The 18,179-nt window shown below is 45.4% G+C and overlaps 1 protein-coding gene across 2 annotated transcripts in view; it reads left to right on the top strand.

Moving 5' to 3' along the window:
• Positions 1-15,400, top strand: part of LOC135526786 (catenin alpha-1-like) — a 255,405-nt gene extending 240,005 nt beyond the window's left edge. Inside the window, exons 19-21 of one of the 2 annotated variants that reach the window (XM_064955443.1) lie at positions 12,191-12,220; positions 13,920-14,132; positions 14,614-15,400. In XM_064955443.1, the coding sequence (XP_064811515.1) occupies positions 12,191-12,220; positions 13,920-14,132; positions 14,614-14,691 (321 nt within the window). In that variant the 3' untranslated portion in view covers positions 14,692-15,400. The remainder of the gene's footprint in view (positions 1-12,190; positions 12,221-13,919; positions 14,133-14,613) is intronic. The other variant, XM_064955444.1, reaches the window with a different exon arrangement.
• Positions 15,401-18,179: the final 2,779 nt, after the last annotated feature.

The raw sequence follows: 18,179 nt of genomic DNA, 5'->3' as shown, positions 1-18,179 counted from the left end.
ATTTTGAAGCTGGTTAGCTCTATACATTTTTTTTTGTAATGTTAAAATAAACTCCCTAGTCCTTGCCGATGACAAGCATACCCATAACATGATGCAGCCACCACCATGCTTGAGCATATGAAGTGGTACTCAGGGATGTGTTGTGTTTTCCCCAAACTTAACACTTTGTATTTACAGTTTTACTTTACTGACTTGTTGCAAACAGGATGCATGTTTTGGAATATCTTTATTCTGTCCAGGCTTCCTTCTTTTCACTGTGTCATTTAGGTTAGTATTGTGGAGTAACTACAATGTTGTTGATCCATCCTCAGTTTTCTCCTATCACAGCCATTCATCTCTGTAACTGTTTAAAGTCACCATTGTCCTCATGATGAAATCCCTGAGTGGTTTCCTTCCTCTCCGGCAACTGAGTTAGGAAGGACGCCTGTATCTTTGTAGTGACTGGGTTTATTGATACACCATCCAAAGTGTAATTAATAACTACACCATGCTCAAAGGGATGTTCAATGTCTGTTTTGTTTGTTAACCCATCTACCAATAGGTGCCCTTCTTTATGAGGCATTAGAAAACCTCCCTGGTCTTTGTGTTTGAATCCGTGTTTGAAATGCACTGCTCGACACCTTAAAGATAATTGTAAACACCACTATTGCACACAGTGAGTCCTTGAAGCTTATTGTGACTTTTTAAGCACATTTTTACTCCTGAACTTATTTAGGCTTTGCCATAACAAAGGGGTTCAAATACTTATTGACTCAAGACATTTCAGCTTTTAACGTTAAATTATTTTGTAAACAGTTGTTGAACCATTATTCTTGGTCGTTATATGGGGTATTGTGATGTCATTATGGGGTATTGTGATGTCATTATGGGGTATTGTGTGTAGACCAGTGACACAACATCTCAATTTAATCAATTTTAAATTCAGTCTGTAACACAACAAAATGTAGAGTAAGTCAAGGGGTATGAATACTTTCTGAAGGCACTGTACATGCTGTGTGGTCTAGCTTTATGTTGTCATTAACACTGTACATGCTGTGTGGTCTAGCTTTACCTTGTTATTAACACTGTACATGCTGTGTGGTCTAGCTTTACATTGTTATTGACACTGTTTATGCTGTGTGGTCTAGCTTTATGTTGTCATTAACACTGTACATGCTGTGTCCTGCTGTGTGGTCTAGCTTTACATTGTTATTGACACTGTACATGCTGTGTCCTGCTGTGTGGTCTAGCTTTACGTTGTTATTGACACTGTACATGCTGTGTGGTCTAGCTTTACCTTGTTATTGACACTGTACAATGCTGTGTGGTCTAGCTTTACCTTGTTATTAACACTGTACATGCTGTGTGGTCTAGCTTTACATTGTTATTGACACTGTACATGCTGTGTGGTATAGCTTTACATTGTTATTGACACTGTACATGCTGTGTGGTCTAGCTTTACCTTGTTATTAACACTGTACATGCTGTGTGGTCTAGCTTTACATTGTTAGTTACACTATACATGCTGTGTGGTCTAGCTTTGTTATTAACACTATACATGCTATGTAGTCTAGCTTTACATTGACACTATACATGCTGTGTGGTCTAGCTTTACATTGTTAGTTACACTATACATGCTGTGTAGTCTAGCTTTACATTGACACTATACATGCTGTGTAGTCTAGCTTTACATTGACACTATACATGGTGTGTGGTCTAGCTTTACATTGTTAGTTACACTATACATGCTGTGTGGTCTAGCTTTACATTGACACTATACATGCAGTGTAGTCTAGCTTTACATTGTTAGTTACACTATACATGTTGTGTAGTCTAGCTTTACATTGACACTATACATGCTGTGTAGTCTAGCTTTACATTGACACTATACATGCTGTGTAGTCTAGCTTTACATTGTTAGTTACACTATACATGCTGTGTGGTCTAGCTTTACATTGACACTATACATGCTGTGTAGTCTAGCTTTACATTGTTAGTTACACTATACATGCTGTGTGGTCTAGCTTTACATTGACACTATACATGCTGTGTGGTCTAGCTTTACATTGACACTATACATGCTGTGTGGTCTAGCTTTACATTGTTAGTTACACTATACATGCTGTGTGGTCTAGCTTTACATTGACACTAGACATGCTGTGGGGTCTAGCTTTACATTGTTAGTTACACTATACATGCTGTGTGGTCTAGCTTTACATTGACACTATACATGCTGTGTAGTCTAGCTTTACATTGTTAGTTACACTATACATGCTGTGTGGTCTAGCTTTACATTGACACTATACATGCTGTGTGGTCTAGCTTTACATTGTTAGTTACACTATACATGCTGTGTGGTCTAGCTTTACATTGACACTATACATGCTGTGTGGTCTAGCTTTACATTGTTAGTTACACTATACATGCTGTGTGGTCTAGCTTTACATTGACACTATACATGCTGTGTGGTCTAGCTTTACATTGACACTATACATGCTGTGTGGTCTAGCTTTACATTGACACTATACATGCTATGTAGTCTAGCTTTACATTGACACTACATGCTGTGTGGTCTAGCTTTACATTGACACTATACATGCTGTGTGGTCTAGCTTTACATTGACACTATACATGCTGTGTCCTGCTTCTAGAGCCACTGACCGCGGTACACACATACCAGTCAGCGTGGGTTCAAATCCCACCCAGGGCTCTTCTGACTCACACCTGGCCTTCTCTCCACTGTTCCATCTGTTTTAGAGAACTACGTTTGAGAATCCTGCTGAATGACAATAAGAACTGGCTACCACTTGTTCTGCCTTGTTAGCCTGGGAAACGGGTAACACATTGATCTGCCTTGTTAGGCTGGGGAAAAGGGCAACACATTGATCTGCCTTGTTAGCCTGGGAAACCGGCAACACATTGATCTGCCTTGTTAGCCTGTGAAACGGGCAACGCATTGATCTGCCTTGTTAGCCTGGGGAAACGGGCAACACATTGATCTGCCTTGTTAGCCTGGGAAACGGGCAACACATTGATCTGCCTTGTTAGCCTGGGAAACAGGCAACACATTGATCTGCCTTGTTAGCCTGGGGAAACGGGCAACACATTGATCTGCCTTGTTAGCCTGGGGAAACCGGCAACACATTGATCTGCCTTGTTAGCCTGGGAAACCGGCAACACATTGATCTGCCTTGGAAACGGGCAACACATTGATCTGCCTCGTTAGCCTGGGAAACCGGCAACACATTGATCTGCCTTGTTAGCCTGGGGAAACGGGCAACACATTGATCTGCCTTGTTAGCCTGGGAAACCGGCAACACATTGATCTGCCTTGTTAGCCTGGGAAACCGGCAATACATTGATCTGCCTTGTTAGCCTGGGAAACGGGCAACACATTGATCTACAGCCCACTTCTTACATTGCTGTCATTAATTCTGCCAAATTGCTAACTACCTGTAAATTAAGTGTAAGCTGATATGTTAATTACAAAAATAGAACAAACATGGAACAGCGTGGTATAATTATCAACATATCAGATGAACTACCGTGTAAATGTGCTCCAATAGTCAAAACATCTCATTTCCATCCACGTTCTGCTACCTCGCACCACTGGTGGAAAACTGTCTCCATTCTCATGCTGGAGTAAACGTTAAGATACCTTAATAGAAAATGACTTCAGTAAAAGTCTAAAAATATGTAGTTTTAAATATGCCTAAGTATCAAAAGTAAAATATAAATTCCTTATATTAAGCAAACCAGACGACACAATTAAATTTTTGAAAATCAGCTTCTTTTTTTTGGGGTGTGGCGTTTAGGTCAGGGGCACACTCAAACTCATATATAATTTACGAAGCGTTTGTGTTTAGTGAGTCCGCCAGATCAGGGACAGTAGGGGTGACCAGGGATGTTCTCTGTTTAGTGAGTCCACCAGATCAGGGACAGTAGGGATGACCAGGGATGTTCTCTGTTTAGTGAGTCCTCCAGATCAGAGGCAGTAGGGATGACCAGGGATGTTCTCTGTTTAGTGAGTCCACCAGATCAGGGGCAGTAGGGATGACCAGGGATGTTCTCTGTTTAGTGAGTCCTCCAGATCAGAGGCAGTAGGGATGACCAGGGATGTTCTCTGTTTAGTGAGTCCACCAGATCAGGGGCAGTAGGGATGACCAGGGATGTTCTCTGTTTAGTGAGTCCTCCAGATCAGAGGCAGTAGGGATGACCAGGGATGTTCTCTGTTTAGTGAGTCCACCAGATCAGAGGCAGTAGTGATGACCAGGGATGTTCTCTGTTTAGTGAGTCCACCAGATCAGGGGCAGTAGGGATGACCAGTGATGTTCTCTGTTTAGTGAGTCCACCAGATCAGGGGCAGTAGGGATGTTCTCTGTTTAGTGAGTCCACCAGATCAGAGGCAGTAGGGATGACCAGGGATGTTCTCTGTTTAGTGAGTCCACCAGATCAGAGGCAGTAGTGGTGACCAGGGATGTTTTCTTGATAAGTGTGTGAATTGGACCATTTTCCTGTCAAAACGTAATGAGTACTTTTGGGTGTCAAGAGAATGTATGGAGCAAGTCTGCAAAAATCTAAAATAGTAAAGTACAGATACCCCCAAAAACTACTTAATTAGTACTTTAAAGTATTTGTCCTTAAGTACTTTACACCAGTGCCTCAAGGTAACCTTGGGTTTCATCCACCTTCTGCTACCGTAAAATAACCTTTTGTGCGCTCCAAATGGCACCCTATTTCGTATATAGTGCCCTTCTTTTGACCAGAGTCCATGCTACTCAGGTCAAAAGTAGTGTACTACATAGGGAAATAGGGTGCCGTTTGTGTCAGCTCTAAAGTAGACAGAAGACGTGACTTTTTGAAACTAAACTTTTAACTAAGCTAATATTTCAGAAAAACGTTTTACCCCTTTAGTGAGTCGTATTATTAACTAAACATTTCATCCTCCTTTCTGCTCATTTCACTTTAAAATTACTCTATTGAAGTCATCCCCTGGTTCCTTTTCTCAATTTCAAAGCAAATCCGTAATTTAACATTTCTTAGCCTCATTAAATAACTGGATTTAAACTTAATAACCCAATAAATTGCTTCCCTTTTAACTAATGATTCATTCCCTTGCCTTGTATAATTTACAGACGGTGTTTGATACAGATAATAACAGAATAAAGAAGTAAAAAAAAATGAGATAAATAACAGCTTTATAAAAGTATTTGTTTGCATCACAAGTTGACACCCTAATTTTCTGAGTGCACTACGTTTTGACCAAGGCTCTGGTTAAAAGTAGTGTGCACTATATGGACCCAGGCTTAATATAAATAGTCTTCCCTTTCCTGTTTCCTTTCCTGTTTCCTTTCCTGTTTCCTTTCCTGTTCTCTCTTTAAAGAGACTCGTGTCCCAAAATGCCTTTCCTTTCTCCCAGTTGCTTAGTCACTGGCTTAAATGGATACTTGGGGATTTTGACTAGCATGCTAGCAGTTACCAAAGACATCTGGTCATTGTGCTAATGCTGGCTAGCAATTGCGCTAATGCTAGTTTGAAACTTCCTTCAGACTGCACGCAGAGACATAAACATGGTATCCATGAGTTCATTTGACTCTGGGGGGGAAATGGATAAAGGGCTTCATTGCCAAAATCCTGAAGTATCCCTTTAAGATAACATCCAGAAGATATTAACTGTTTAGGAAGAGCCTTAAAACCGCTCTCCAATCCGCCATCCCAGCATCTCGTTTCCCTACTCCTCCTCTTGTCCCGTGGATCTGAAACACAGTGGTAGGCTGGGTCCCAGTTGGCACCCTGTTCCTTATAGTGCACTACTTTTGACCAGTGACCACATAGTGAGTGTAGGGAATAGGCTACCATTTCAGACACTCACAGTTTATTCCAACAATAGCAGTTTCTACCAAGGCCTGTGTTCCAAATGGCACTATAAACTTTAAAATGCATTACTTTTTACCAGGTCAAAGCTATGATCCCTGATTGATGTCACTTGTTAAATCCATTTCAATCAGTGTAGATGAAGTGGAGGAGACGGGTTGAAGAAGGATTTTTAAGCCTTGAGACAACTGAGACAATGATTTGATTGACAAAAGATTGAAGTACCTTTTGAACAGTGGTCTGGTAGTAGGTGCCAGGCGCACCGGTTTGTGTCAAGAACCGCAACGCTGCTGGGTTTTTCACGCTCCACAGTTTACCGTGTGTGTCAAGAATGGCCCACCACCAAAAGGACATTCAGCCAACTTGACAGATCTGTGGGAAGCATTGGCGTCAACATGGGCCAGCATCCCTGTGGAACGCTTTCAACACCCTTGTAGAGTCCATGCCCCGGTGAATTGAGGGCTGTTCTGAGGCCCTGGTCCGGCTCCAGACTCAATTTGGTTGCGGTTGTTAATTCACCATCTCAAATTAGAGCAATGCCTCTGTCCTTCAGTGGAACAGCAACACCTGGGACCTCATGCAGGAGCTCTCACATTTTAAACAGCTCAATTGTCTTTACTTGATTCCCTGTAATCTCTCCCTGCTTCTCTGAACGCATTGGAGAGAGCCAGACGGGAGGAACATAAATATTTAGGGATTTGACAATAAGGCCCTTTATCTTCCCAGGGTCAGATGAACTTGTGGATAGCACTTTTATGTCTCTGTGTGCAGTTTTAAAGGAAGTTGCTAACTAGCGCTAGCGCAATGACTGTAAGTCTATGGGGTATCTGATAGCATGCTTCTTGTCATTGCGCTATACGCTAGTTAGCATTGGCTCACAAAACTACCTCCAACTTCTAAAGTATCCATTTAAGATCTTCTCATCAAATCAAATTTATTTATATAGCCCTTCGTACATCAGCTGATATCTCAAAGTGCTGTACAGAAACCCAGCCTAAAACCCCAAACAGCAAGCAACGCAGGTGTAGAAGCACGGTGGCTCGGAAAAACTCCCTAGAAAGGCCAAAACCTAGGAAGAAACCTAGAGAGGAACCAGGCAATGTGGGGTGGGGTGACCAGTCCTCTTCTGGCTGTGCCGGGTGGAGATTATAACAGAACTTGGCCAAGATGTTCAAATGTTCATAAATGACCAGCATGGTCGAATAATAATAAGGCAGAACAGTTGAAACTGGAGCAGCAGCACAGCCAGGTGGACTGGGGACAGCAAGGAGTCATTATGTCAGGTAATTATTCAAAGCTATCTTGTTATTTAATAAAAAATTAAAAAAATGCTTTGATTGCATTTCAAAACATGAATATCTTATAAATGCTGCGTGATGGCATGAACTAATAAATAACTGATTGATACTGGTAGCCTATATAAGTTTTGAAATATAATATTAGTATAGTATTAAGACTAAACAGGAAGGGCTCTTAGGCCTAAAGGTGTTTATACAAGGATACTATATACTATATATACCAAGCCTACTAATAACAATACTACTTATAATTAGAATGACCATCACAACAATAATTGTAATAACAAGGAGATGAAAGAAAAGGAGGGTATAGGAGCTGAGGGCTGCGAGCTGAGGGCTGCGAGCTGAGGGCTGCGAGCTGAGGGCTGCGAGCTGAGGGCTGCGAGCTGAGGGCTGCGAGCTGAGGGCTGCGAGCTGAGGGCTGCGAGCTGAGGGCTGCGAGCTGAGGGCTGCGAGCTGAGGGCTGCGAGCTGAGGGCTGCGAGCTGAGGGCTGCGAGCTGAGGGCTGCGAGCTGAGGGCTGCGAGCTGAGGGCTGCGGGCTGAGGGCTGCGGGCTGAGGGCTGCGAGCTGAGGGCTGCGAGCTGAGGGCTGCGAGCTGAGCGCTGCGAGCTGAGGGCTGCGAGCTGAGGGCTGCGAGCTGAGGGCTGCGAGCTGAGCGCTGCGAGCTGAGGGCTGCGAGCTGAGGGCTGCGAGCTGAGCGCTGCGAGCTGAGGGCTGCGAGCTGAGGGCTGCGGGCCGAGGGCTGCGGGCCGAGGGCTGCGGGCCGAGGGCTGCGGGCCGCGGGCCGAGGGCCGCGAGCCGCGGGCCGCGAGCCGAGGGCCGCGAGCCTTAGGGCTGCGAGCCGAGGGCTGCGAGCTGCGGGCTGCGAGCTGAGGGCTGCGAGACAAACAGGTGCTGCTAGATTACAATATCATTCTTAATCTGTCTGTTCTAACAACAATAAATTGTAAAGCCTTTTTATTTTATTTTTATTTAGCTTTAAGAACACATTTTTAGTTACGGCCTTACCGGGGAACAGTGGGGTTAACCACCTTGTTCAAGGGGCAGAACGACAGATATTTTTTTATTTACCTTGTCAGCCCAAGGATTCGATCTTGCAACCTTTTCACGTTACTGGCCCAACGCTCTAACCGCCAGACTACCTGCCACCCCTTATTACAGCAATACAGAGATTAAAAACAGACTAATCTGTGAAATTATTTTGTCCGTCACGTTGCATGAAGCTTGGTGCTCACAGAATCAGTAGGCTATTAAACAAAGGCATCCGAAGCAAGATCTGTCTTTTTTTCAGTAGAGATATAATGGATGATTTATACAGCCAGGCACATTTAACAGTTATTGATTATAGACCCAATTAACTTGGTTTCCTCTATCCGCAATTAGGCTAAGGCCAGGGCTGTTTCCTCGTCTCTGCTGCTGCTGCTGCCTCCTCCGCATTGTTCTCAATCTCAATATGCTGGTTTATTTAGTAATTATCCACATAGCAACATAGGAAAAAGGCAGCAATTCAACGGTGAAGATTGTTTCAGAACCACGGACAGCGACCGTATCCAACGTGGGAGAAAGTGCTTTGTTATATACATACAAGACTTTTTCCATGATATAACCAATATACAATTTCAGTGTCACGTTCTTTATAGCGATGGACTGTGTCATCCCTGTAGCCTCCGCAATGGATTAGTCCACTGAGACGGGCGTCAATCAGACAGGTGCCATGACATTTTTTTTCTTCTAGTGATTGCTCAACTAAAGAAATCTTGGTCGACCAAACAATCGACCAGTCGTCTAAATGGGGTTAGCCCTATGTCTTATGTAGCAAAATTTGAATTTTTTTTTTTGTACATTGGATGAAAGTAAAGATTTAGTGATAGAAAATGGTTTATCATACATTGCAGTTGAGGAACAATGAGAAGTTAATTATACTTCAAAAGTCGATAAACTTGTAACCCCACATTTGGGAAAATGACCCTTGAATTTTTGGTACAGCTACTGGAGAGCTCTTCCTTGTCGACACCCATTCCGCATCGTTCACACCCTCCTAATCCTTAGCCCCACCCATCTCATTAAGGATTCACATGTGAGGCCATGTGCTAAACAGAGTGAGGTCGTGTAGTAAACAACCAAAGATTTCGAGACTAAAAGTGGTGAAAATAGTAGCAAAAAAATAGTTTATCTAGTCCTTGGCCTATATCCTAAACTGACTTTGGTGCAGGTCCTGTTGTTCTTCACAATACAAAGTGTATTTGTCACGTGAAGAGGATACAGATGGTGTAAACAGTACAGTGAAATGGTTACTCTCATAGTAGCAATATCAAAAATAGAAAGTGTCCAGATTAAAATATTGTATTCATATTATATAATTATTAGATGATTCTTACCCAGACACAGTTGTCTAAATTGATGGGTCATGTGAAATAAATGCTATAATCACCTAGCTAAGTGGATGAGTCACTACTGTCTAGACATGTTCATTAAATACAATAGATGGCTGTAATCTCCCAGCCACATCTAGCTAAGTGGATGGGTCACTACTGTCTAGACATGTTCATTAAATACAATAAATAGCTGTAATCTCCCAGCCACATCTAGCTAAGTGGATGGGTCACTACTGTCTAGACATGTTCATTAAATACAATAAATAGCTGTAATCTCCCAGCCACATCTAGCTAAGTGGATGGGTCATGTAATCATCTGGGGAAGTGGAGTCTTTTGTTTAGACGTGTAGCTAGCTAGCTAAACGATTAACCACAATTCCCAACCCATACAGTACTAGCAATAGCTAGTCACCATACATGAATCTGCAGGTAGGTTCAATGTTAGCTAGCTAGCTAGCTAGCATTAGGCTGTAACTAGCAATGCAAAATGGCTGTCTGATATACAACTGATATTACCACACAGATCATACACGTAACGTTAGCTAGCGAGCTAGCAGGCTGAGGTTCCCTAGCAACCAAACAGTAAGCCTTAACTTGCAGTGAAAATGACTTTCTGATCAAATTAGAAACGTTTAATGTCTGAAAATGCAGCTCGACTCTTTCCCATTAAACATGGATGAACGCTTCACGGCAGACTGAAAACATTTTGTCTCTGTTTTGTTTTGTAGTTACAGTTTGTTTGACCCACTTTGTGTCAAGTCACTCCGGTTCACACTGACCGTAGTCACAACCTTTTCCCACTGATCTTTGTCTTTGGCGCCTGGTTTATAAGCAGTTATTCAGTTATACCCTGTTCACCACATGGTCAATCTGCTGCATGTTATTCAGTTATACCCTGTTCACCACATGGTCAATCTGCTGCATGTTATTCAGTTATACCCTGTTCACCACATGGTCAATCTGCTGGATGTTATTCAGTTATACCCTGTTCACCACATGGTCAATCTGCTGCATGTTATTCAGTTATACCCTGTTCACCACATGGTCAATCTGCTGCATGTTATTCAGTTATACCCTGTTCACCACATGGTCAATCTGCTGGATGTTATTCAGTTATACCCTGTTCACCACATGGTCAATCTGCTGCATGTTATTCAGTTATACCCTGTTCACCACATGGTCAATCTGCTGCATGTTATTCAGTTATACCCTGTTCACCACATGGTCAATCTGCTGCATGTTATTCAGTTATACCCTGTTCACCACATGGTCAATCTGCTGGATGTTATTCAGTTATACTCTGTTCACCACATGGTCAATCTGCTGCGTGTTATTCAGTTATACCCTGTTCACCACATGGTCAATCTGCTGCATGTTATTCAGTTATACCCTGTTCACCACATGGTCAATCTGCTGGATGTTATTCAGTTATACCCTGTTCACCACATGGTCAATCTGCTGCATGTTATTCAGTTATACCCTGTTCACCACATGGTCAATCTGCTGCATGTTATTCAGTTATACCCTGTTCACCACATGGTCAATCTGCTGGATGTTATTCAGTTATACCCTGTTCACCACATGGTCAATCTGCTGCATGTTATTCAGTTATACCCTGTTCACCACATGGTCAATCTGCTGCATGTTATTCAGTTATACCCTGTTCACCACATGGTCAATCTGCTGCATGTTATTCAGTTATACCCTGTTCACCACATGGTCAATCTGCTGCATGTTATTCAGTTATACCCTGTTCACCACATGGTCAATCTGCTGGATGTTATTCAGTTATACCCTGTTCACCACATGGTCAATCTGCTGCATGTTATTCAGTTAATGGTCAATCTGCTGGATGTTATTCAGTTATACCCTGTTCACCACATGGTCAATCTGCTGGATGTTATTCAGTTAATGGTCAATCTGCTGCATGTTATTCAGTTATACCCTGTTCACCACATGGTCAATCTGCTGCATGTTATTCAGTTATACCCTGTTCACCACATGGTCAATCTGCTGGATGTTATTCAGTTATACCCTGTTCACCACATGGTCAATCTGCTGCATGTTATTCAGTTATACCCTGTTCACCACGTGGTCAATCTGCTGCATGTTATTCAGTTATACCCTGTTCACCACATGGTCAATCTGCTGCATGTTATTCAGTTATACCCTGTTCACCACATGGTCAATCTGCTGGATGTTATTCAGTTATACCCTGTTCACCACATGGTCAATCTGCTGCATGTTATTCAGTTATACCCTGTTCACCACGTGGTCAATCTGCTGCATGTTATTCAGTTATACCCTGTTCACCACGTGGTCAATCTGCTGCATGTTATTCAGTTATACCCTGTTCACCACGTGGTCAATCTGCTGGATGTTATTCAGTTAATGGTCAATCTGCTGCATGTTATTCAGTTAATGGTCAATCTGCTGCATGTTATTCAGTTATACCCTGTTCACCACATGGTCAATCTCCTGGATGTTATTCAGTTATACCCTGTTCACCACGTGGTCAATCTCCTGGATGTACAACAGTCACCCGGCTGCGGCCTTGTCCTGCTCTGAAGCCTTTACCCCCGAGGCTCCATCGTGTTGCACTTGACTTCTACAGTTCCGACTATTAACGTTCAAGTTCCCTCTCTCCCTTTTCCCTTTTCCAGGAGGTTTCCCAAGCATTCCTAGAGAGCCAGGTATTCCCCACCTTCAGATACAGTACAGTAACACTCAGGCTGCAGCCCAAACACCAACCTATTCCCTATTATAGTTGCACTACTTTTGACCCAGAGCCTTAGAGGCCCTTTTTTTTCCCCCCCTTTGTGCCCGAGTCAACAGTAGTGCTGCACGATATAGGGAATTTGGGACGTAGCTTGAGACATTGGCTAAAGCCAGACACATAGGATCATATGAACTCCGTGTCCCTCTGATCAGTGAGGGTGGTGGTGGGAAACATTACAGGTGGAAATACAGGTTGTCTCTAACTGCTGATCTGGGGTCAGATATAATGTGTTCCCAAATGGCACCCTAATGCCTATAATAGTGCATTACTTTGACCAAGGGCCCCTTGGGGTCATTTTGGGATGTATCTATATGGTTACACTGTATAATATTCCCAAGGTTAAGTAAGTTATCTGATCCTAGAGCTGTGGTTAAGAGGACAACTTCTACCTCAAGCACTGGCTAACCTTGTCTCCTCTCTATCTCCCCCCCCTACCTCTCCCCTCGTCGTCGTCCCCTTCCATCTCCCCCCCCACCTCTCCCCTCGTCCCCTTCCATCTTTCCTCGTCCCCCCCACCTCTCCCCTCGTCGCCGTCCCCTTCCATCTTCCCCCCCCACCTCTCCCCTCGTCGTTGTCCCCTTCCATCTCCCCCCCACCTCTCCCCCTCGTCGCCGTCCCCTTCCATCTCCCCCCCCACCTCTCCCCTCGTCGTCGTCCCCTTCCATCTCCCCCCACCTCTCCCCTCGTCCCCTTCCATCTTTCCTCGTCCCCCCCCACCTCTCCCCTCGTCGCCGTCCCCTTCCATCTCCCCCTCCCCCACCTCTCCCCTCGTCGTCGTCCCTTCCATCTCCCCCCCCCTCTCCCCTCGTCCCCTTCCATCTTTCCTCGTCCCCCCACCTCTCCCTCGTCGCCGTCCCCTTCCATCTCCCCCCACCTCTCCCCTCGTCGTCGTCCCCTTCCATCTTTCCTTGCCCCCCCACCTCGTCGTCGTCCCCTTCCATCTCTCCCCCCCACCTCTCCCCTCGTCGTCGTCCCCTTCCATCTTTCCTTGCCCCCCCCCACCTCGTCGTCGTCCCCTTCCATCTCTCCCCCCCCACCTCGTCGTCGTCCCCTTCCATCTCTCCCCCCACCTCTCCCCTCGTCACTGTCCCCTTCCATCTTCCCCCCACCTCTCCCCTCGTCGTCGTCCCCTTCCATCTTTCCTTGCCCCCCCCACCTCGTCGTCGTCCCCTTCCATCTCTCCCCCCCACCTCGTCGTCGTCCCCTTCCATCCCCCCCACCTCTCCCTCGTCGTCGTCCCCTTCCATCTTTCCTCGTCCCCCCCACCTCTCCCCTCGTCACTGTCCCCTTCCATCTTCCCCCTACCTCTCCCCTCGTCGTCGTCCCCTTCCATCTTTCCTTGCCCCCCCCCACCTCGTCGTCGTCCCCTTCCATCTTTCCTTGCCCCCCCACCTCGTCGTCGTCCCCTTCCATCTCTCCCCCCACCTCTCCCCTCGTCGTCGTCCCCTTCCATCTTTCCTCGTCCCCCCACCTCTCCCCTCGTCACTGTCCCCTTCCATCTTCCCCCCACCTCTCCCCTCGTCGTCGTCCCCTTCCATCTTTCCTTGCCCCCCCCACCTCGTCGTCGTCCCCTTCCATCTCCCCCCCCCCCCCCCCCTCCCTTCTCCCACCAGGTGGACAGTGCCATGTCTCTGATCCAGGCAGCTAAGAACCTGATGAATACGGTGGTGTCCACGGTCAAGGCGAGCTACGTGGCCTCCACTAAGTACCAGAAGTCCATGGCCATGCAGTCCCTCAACATGCCTGCTATCTCCTGGAAGATGAAAGCCCCAGAGAAGAAACCCCTGGTCAAGAGAGAGAAACAGGAAGATGGATCCAACAACAAGGTAAATGGGAATCATGTTGTTTAAAACTGTTAAACTTTCTAAAAGAGGGAACAGCTCCGCTAGAGGTGAAAGTCTTGGACCGGTGCCAGACGGACGAAAGCGTTTGCCGAGAATATTTTCATGAATTAGTTGTTGTTTTAAAGTACCGTCTTTGTATAATCTCAGACGGCCGTGGTCGTTTTCCCCGCTAACGATTCCAGCTTTAATCACTTGTTATAATCCTCTTGTCGGTGTCCACGACAGATAAGCATAGTCCTGGACTTAAAAAGCTTTCAATGTGTTGTCTCATTCCAGGACTAGGCTTAATCTGTATCCGGGAAACCAACCTTTATATGTTTCTCATGTAAATTACCAGTCGTTTTATTTTTTTTATGGCCTGTAAGGAGATTTAATGATGCGAGACGACACATTTCTATGAAAACAGACAGTATTTTAAAATACTCTCTTCTCTCCTCTTTTTTTTTTTTCTTTTTTTTTTTAGGTCAAGAGGTCATCCCAAAAGAAGCACATCAACCCTGTCCAGGCCCTCAGCGAGTTCAAAGCCATGGATAGCATCTAGAGATGGAGCAGTCCGTTGGTCAGGGGGGGGTGGAGCTACAGGGTTGGGGATAGCAAGCCAGTTGAATGTTTTTCTTTTTTTTTTTGTCTTGACACAAAAATAGAAAGAGTGAGAAAATAAAAATAAGATTAAGAATTGTTTGGAAATCATTCCTCCTTTCCCTTCCCTGGTCTAGTCCAGCTGTCTGGTTTGACCTGATGTCTCTATACAGACTCACTAAGGTGGACCACTGAGCTCTCTCTCTCCTCTTAATCAAACGACTGCATTCTGGCTGCTCTGTTTCTATCCTACCGTATGACGTCTCCAGGGGGAAAACGAAGCCAAGGGGGCCTTTTCCCCATATAACTTGTTTTGATTTTATTCCAATGTTGGTATGAGAAAGATGGTTTCATTGATACTGTTAGATTTAGTTCTGACAACTAATCATTTTTTTTTTGACCCCTGACCCTCTACCCCTAACCTGTGATGTGAGATGCCCCTGTGTATTTTATAGAATTACATTCTAACATATTTTACAATTGCGTGACCGGTGGGAGGGTATTCCAGTGTGTGCCGTATATAATAGCGTAGATCAGATGGGTCACTCTGAAATTGTCTCATTACTCTGTTGAAGCTTTGGTTTTTAAGCTTGTGTGTTTACGTTTAAAAAACAAAACAAGTTGATTTTTCCATCTCGATGTGTTCTGTCTAATAAAAGTTTGATATTTTAGTGTCGTATCACTTCATACTTATTATACACTGGGTGGTTTCAACCCTGAATGCTGATTGGCTGAAAGCTGTTTGTATATCAGACCGTATACTACGGTTATGAAAAATATGTAAATGTAAAAAATTTATTTTTACTGCTCTAATTACGATGGTAACCAGTTTATAATATCAATAAGACACCTCGGGGGTTTGTTGTATACGGCCAATGTACCACAGCCAAGGGCTGTATCCAGGCACTCTGCGTTGTGTCGTGCTTAAGAACAGCCCTGAGCCGTGGTATATTGACCATAGACCACACCCCCGGGTCTGATTGCAATTGTAACACTGAATAGACATTATTGAGTGTTTTAAGTTCAGTAAATCTGTTTCTGTTGTCCACTTTGACATTTAGAACTGTACATGTTTTAATTATAAATCCTTCATCTGTGATTTAAAAACACCAATCGGGACAAGTTCTTCCAGTTTAAAAGTATTTGGTAAGGCGTTCCAAGACGGTGGTGCAGAGAACTAAAAGCCCTTTTACCAAATTCAGTTCGGACATTTGGAACAGTTAGCAGGATAATGAGTAGTCTGGATTAGGTGTTGTTCTCCCTGTCGTTAACACCCCCCCCCAGGTTATAAAGAGTAGTCTGGATGAGGTGTTGTTCTCCCTGTCGTTAACACCCCCCCCCCCAGGTTATAAAGAGTAGTCTGGATGAGGTGTTGTTTTCCCTGTCGTTATCCCCCCCCCCCAGGTTTTAAAGAGTAGTCTGGATGAGGTCTTGTTCTCCCTGTCGTTAACCCCCCAGGTTTTAAAGAGTAGTCTGGATGAGGTGTTGTTTTCCCTGTCGTTAACCCCCCCCCAGGTTTTAAAGAGTAGTCTGGATGAGGTCTTGTTCTCCCTGTCGTTAACCCCCCCCAGGTTTTAAAGAGTAGTCTGGATGAGGTCTTGTTCTCCCTGTCGTTAGCCCCCCCCCCCCCCCCCATTTAAAGAGTAGTCTGGATGAGGTCTTGTTCTCCTTGTCGTTAGCCCCCCCCCCCCCCCCCAGGTTTTAAAGAGTAGTCTGGATGAGGTCTTGTTCTCCTTGTCGTTAGCCCCCCCCCCCCAGGTTTTAAAGAGTAGTCTGGATAAGGTCTTGTTCTCCCTGTCGTTAACCCCCCCCCACAGGTTTTAAAGAGTAGTCTGGATGAGGTCTTCTTCTCCCTGTCATTAGCCCCCCCCCAGGTTTTAAAGAGTAGTCTGGATGAGGTCTTCTCCCTGTCGTTAACCCCCCCAGGTTTTAAAGAGTAGTCTGGATGAGGTCTTCTTCTCCCTGTCGTTAACCCCCCCCCCAGGTTTTAAAGAGTAGTCTGGATGAGGTCTTCTTCTCCCTGTCATTAGCCCCCCCCCCCCCAGGTTTTAAAGAGTAGTCTGGATGAGGTCTTCTTCTCCCTGTCGTTAACCCCCCCCCCCAGGTTTTAAAGAGTAGTCTGGATGAGGTCTTCTTCTCCCTGTCGTTAACCCCCCCCCCCAGGTTTTAAAGAGTAGTCTGGATGAGGTCTTGTTCTCCCTGTCGTTAACCCCCCCCCCCCCCCCCCCAGGTTTTAAAGAGTAGTCTGGATGAGGTCTTGTTCTCCCTGTCGTTAACCCCCCCCCAGGTTTTAAAGAGTAGTCTGGATGAGGTCTTGTTCTCCCTGTCGTTAGCCCCCCCCCCCCCCCCCATTTAAAGAGTAGTCTGGATGAGGTCTTGTTCTCCCTGTCGTTAGCCCCCCCCCCCCCCCCCCAGGTTTTAAAGAGTAGTCTGGATGAGGTCTTCTTCTCCCGTCGTTACCCCCAGGTTTTAAAGAGTAGTCTGGATGAGGTCTTCTTCTCCCCGTCGTTAACCCCCCCCCAGGTTTTAAAGAGTAGTCTGGATGAGGTCTTCTTCTCCCTGTCGTTAACCCCCCCCCAGGTTTTAAAGAGTAGTCTGGATGAGGTCTTGTTCTCCCTGTCGTTAACCCCCCCCCAGGTTTTAAAGAGTAGTCTGGATGAGGTCTTGTTCTCCCTGTCGTTAGCCCCCCCCCCCCCCAGGTTTTAAAGAGTAGTCTGGATGAGGTCTTCTTCTCCCTGTCGTTAACCCCCCCCCATTTAAAGAGTAGTCTGGATGAGGTCTTGTTCTCCTTGTCGTTAGCCCCCCCCCAGGTTTTAAAGAGTAGTCTGGATGAGGTCTTGTTCTCCTTGTCGTTAGCCCCCCAGGTTTTAAAGAGTAGTCTGGATAAGGTCTTGTTCTCCCTGTCGTTAACCCCCCCCCCCCACAGGTTTTAAAGAGTAGTCTGGATGAGGTCTTCTTCTCCCTGTCATTAGCCCCCCCCCAGGTTTTAAAGAGTAGTCTGGATGAGGTCTTCTTCTCCCCGTCGTTACCCCCCAGGTTTTAAAGAGTAGTCTGGATGAGGTCTTCTTCTCCCCGTCGTTAACCCCCCCAGGTTTTAAAGAGTAGTCTGGATGAGGTCTTCTTCTCCCTGTCGTTAACCCCCCCCAGGTTTTAAAGAGTAGTCTGGATGAGGTCTTGTTCTCCCTGTCGTTAACCCCCCCCCCCCCCCAGGTTTTAAAGAGTAGTCTGGATGAGGTCTTGTTCTCCCTGTCGTTAGCCCCCCCCCCCCCAGGTTTTAAAGAGTAGTCTGGATGAGGTCTTGTTCTCCCTGTCGTTAAATCCCCCCAGGTTTTAAAGAGTAGTCTGGATGAGGTCTTCTTCTCCCTGTCGTTAACCCCCCCCCCCAGGTTTTAAAGAGTAGTCTGGATGAGGTCTTCTTCTCCCTGTCGTTAACCCCCCCAGGTTTTAAAG

This window comes from Oncorhynchus masou, chromosome 32, assembly GCF_036934945.1.
Source record: "Oncorhynchus masou masou isolate Uvic2021 chromosome 32, UVic_Omas_1.1, whole genome shotgun sequence".
Lineage (NCBI taxonomy): Eukaryota > Metazoa > Chordata > Actinopteri > Salmoniformes > Salmonidae > Oncorhynchus > Oncorhynchus masou.
This window is presented reverse-complemented; position numbering and strand designations above follow the sequence as displayed.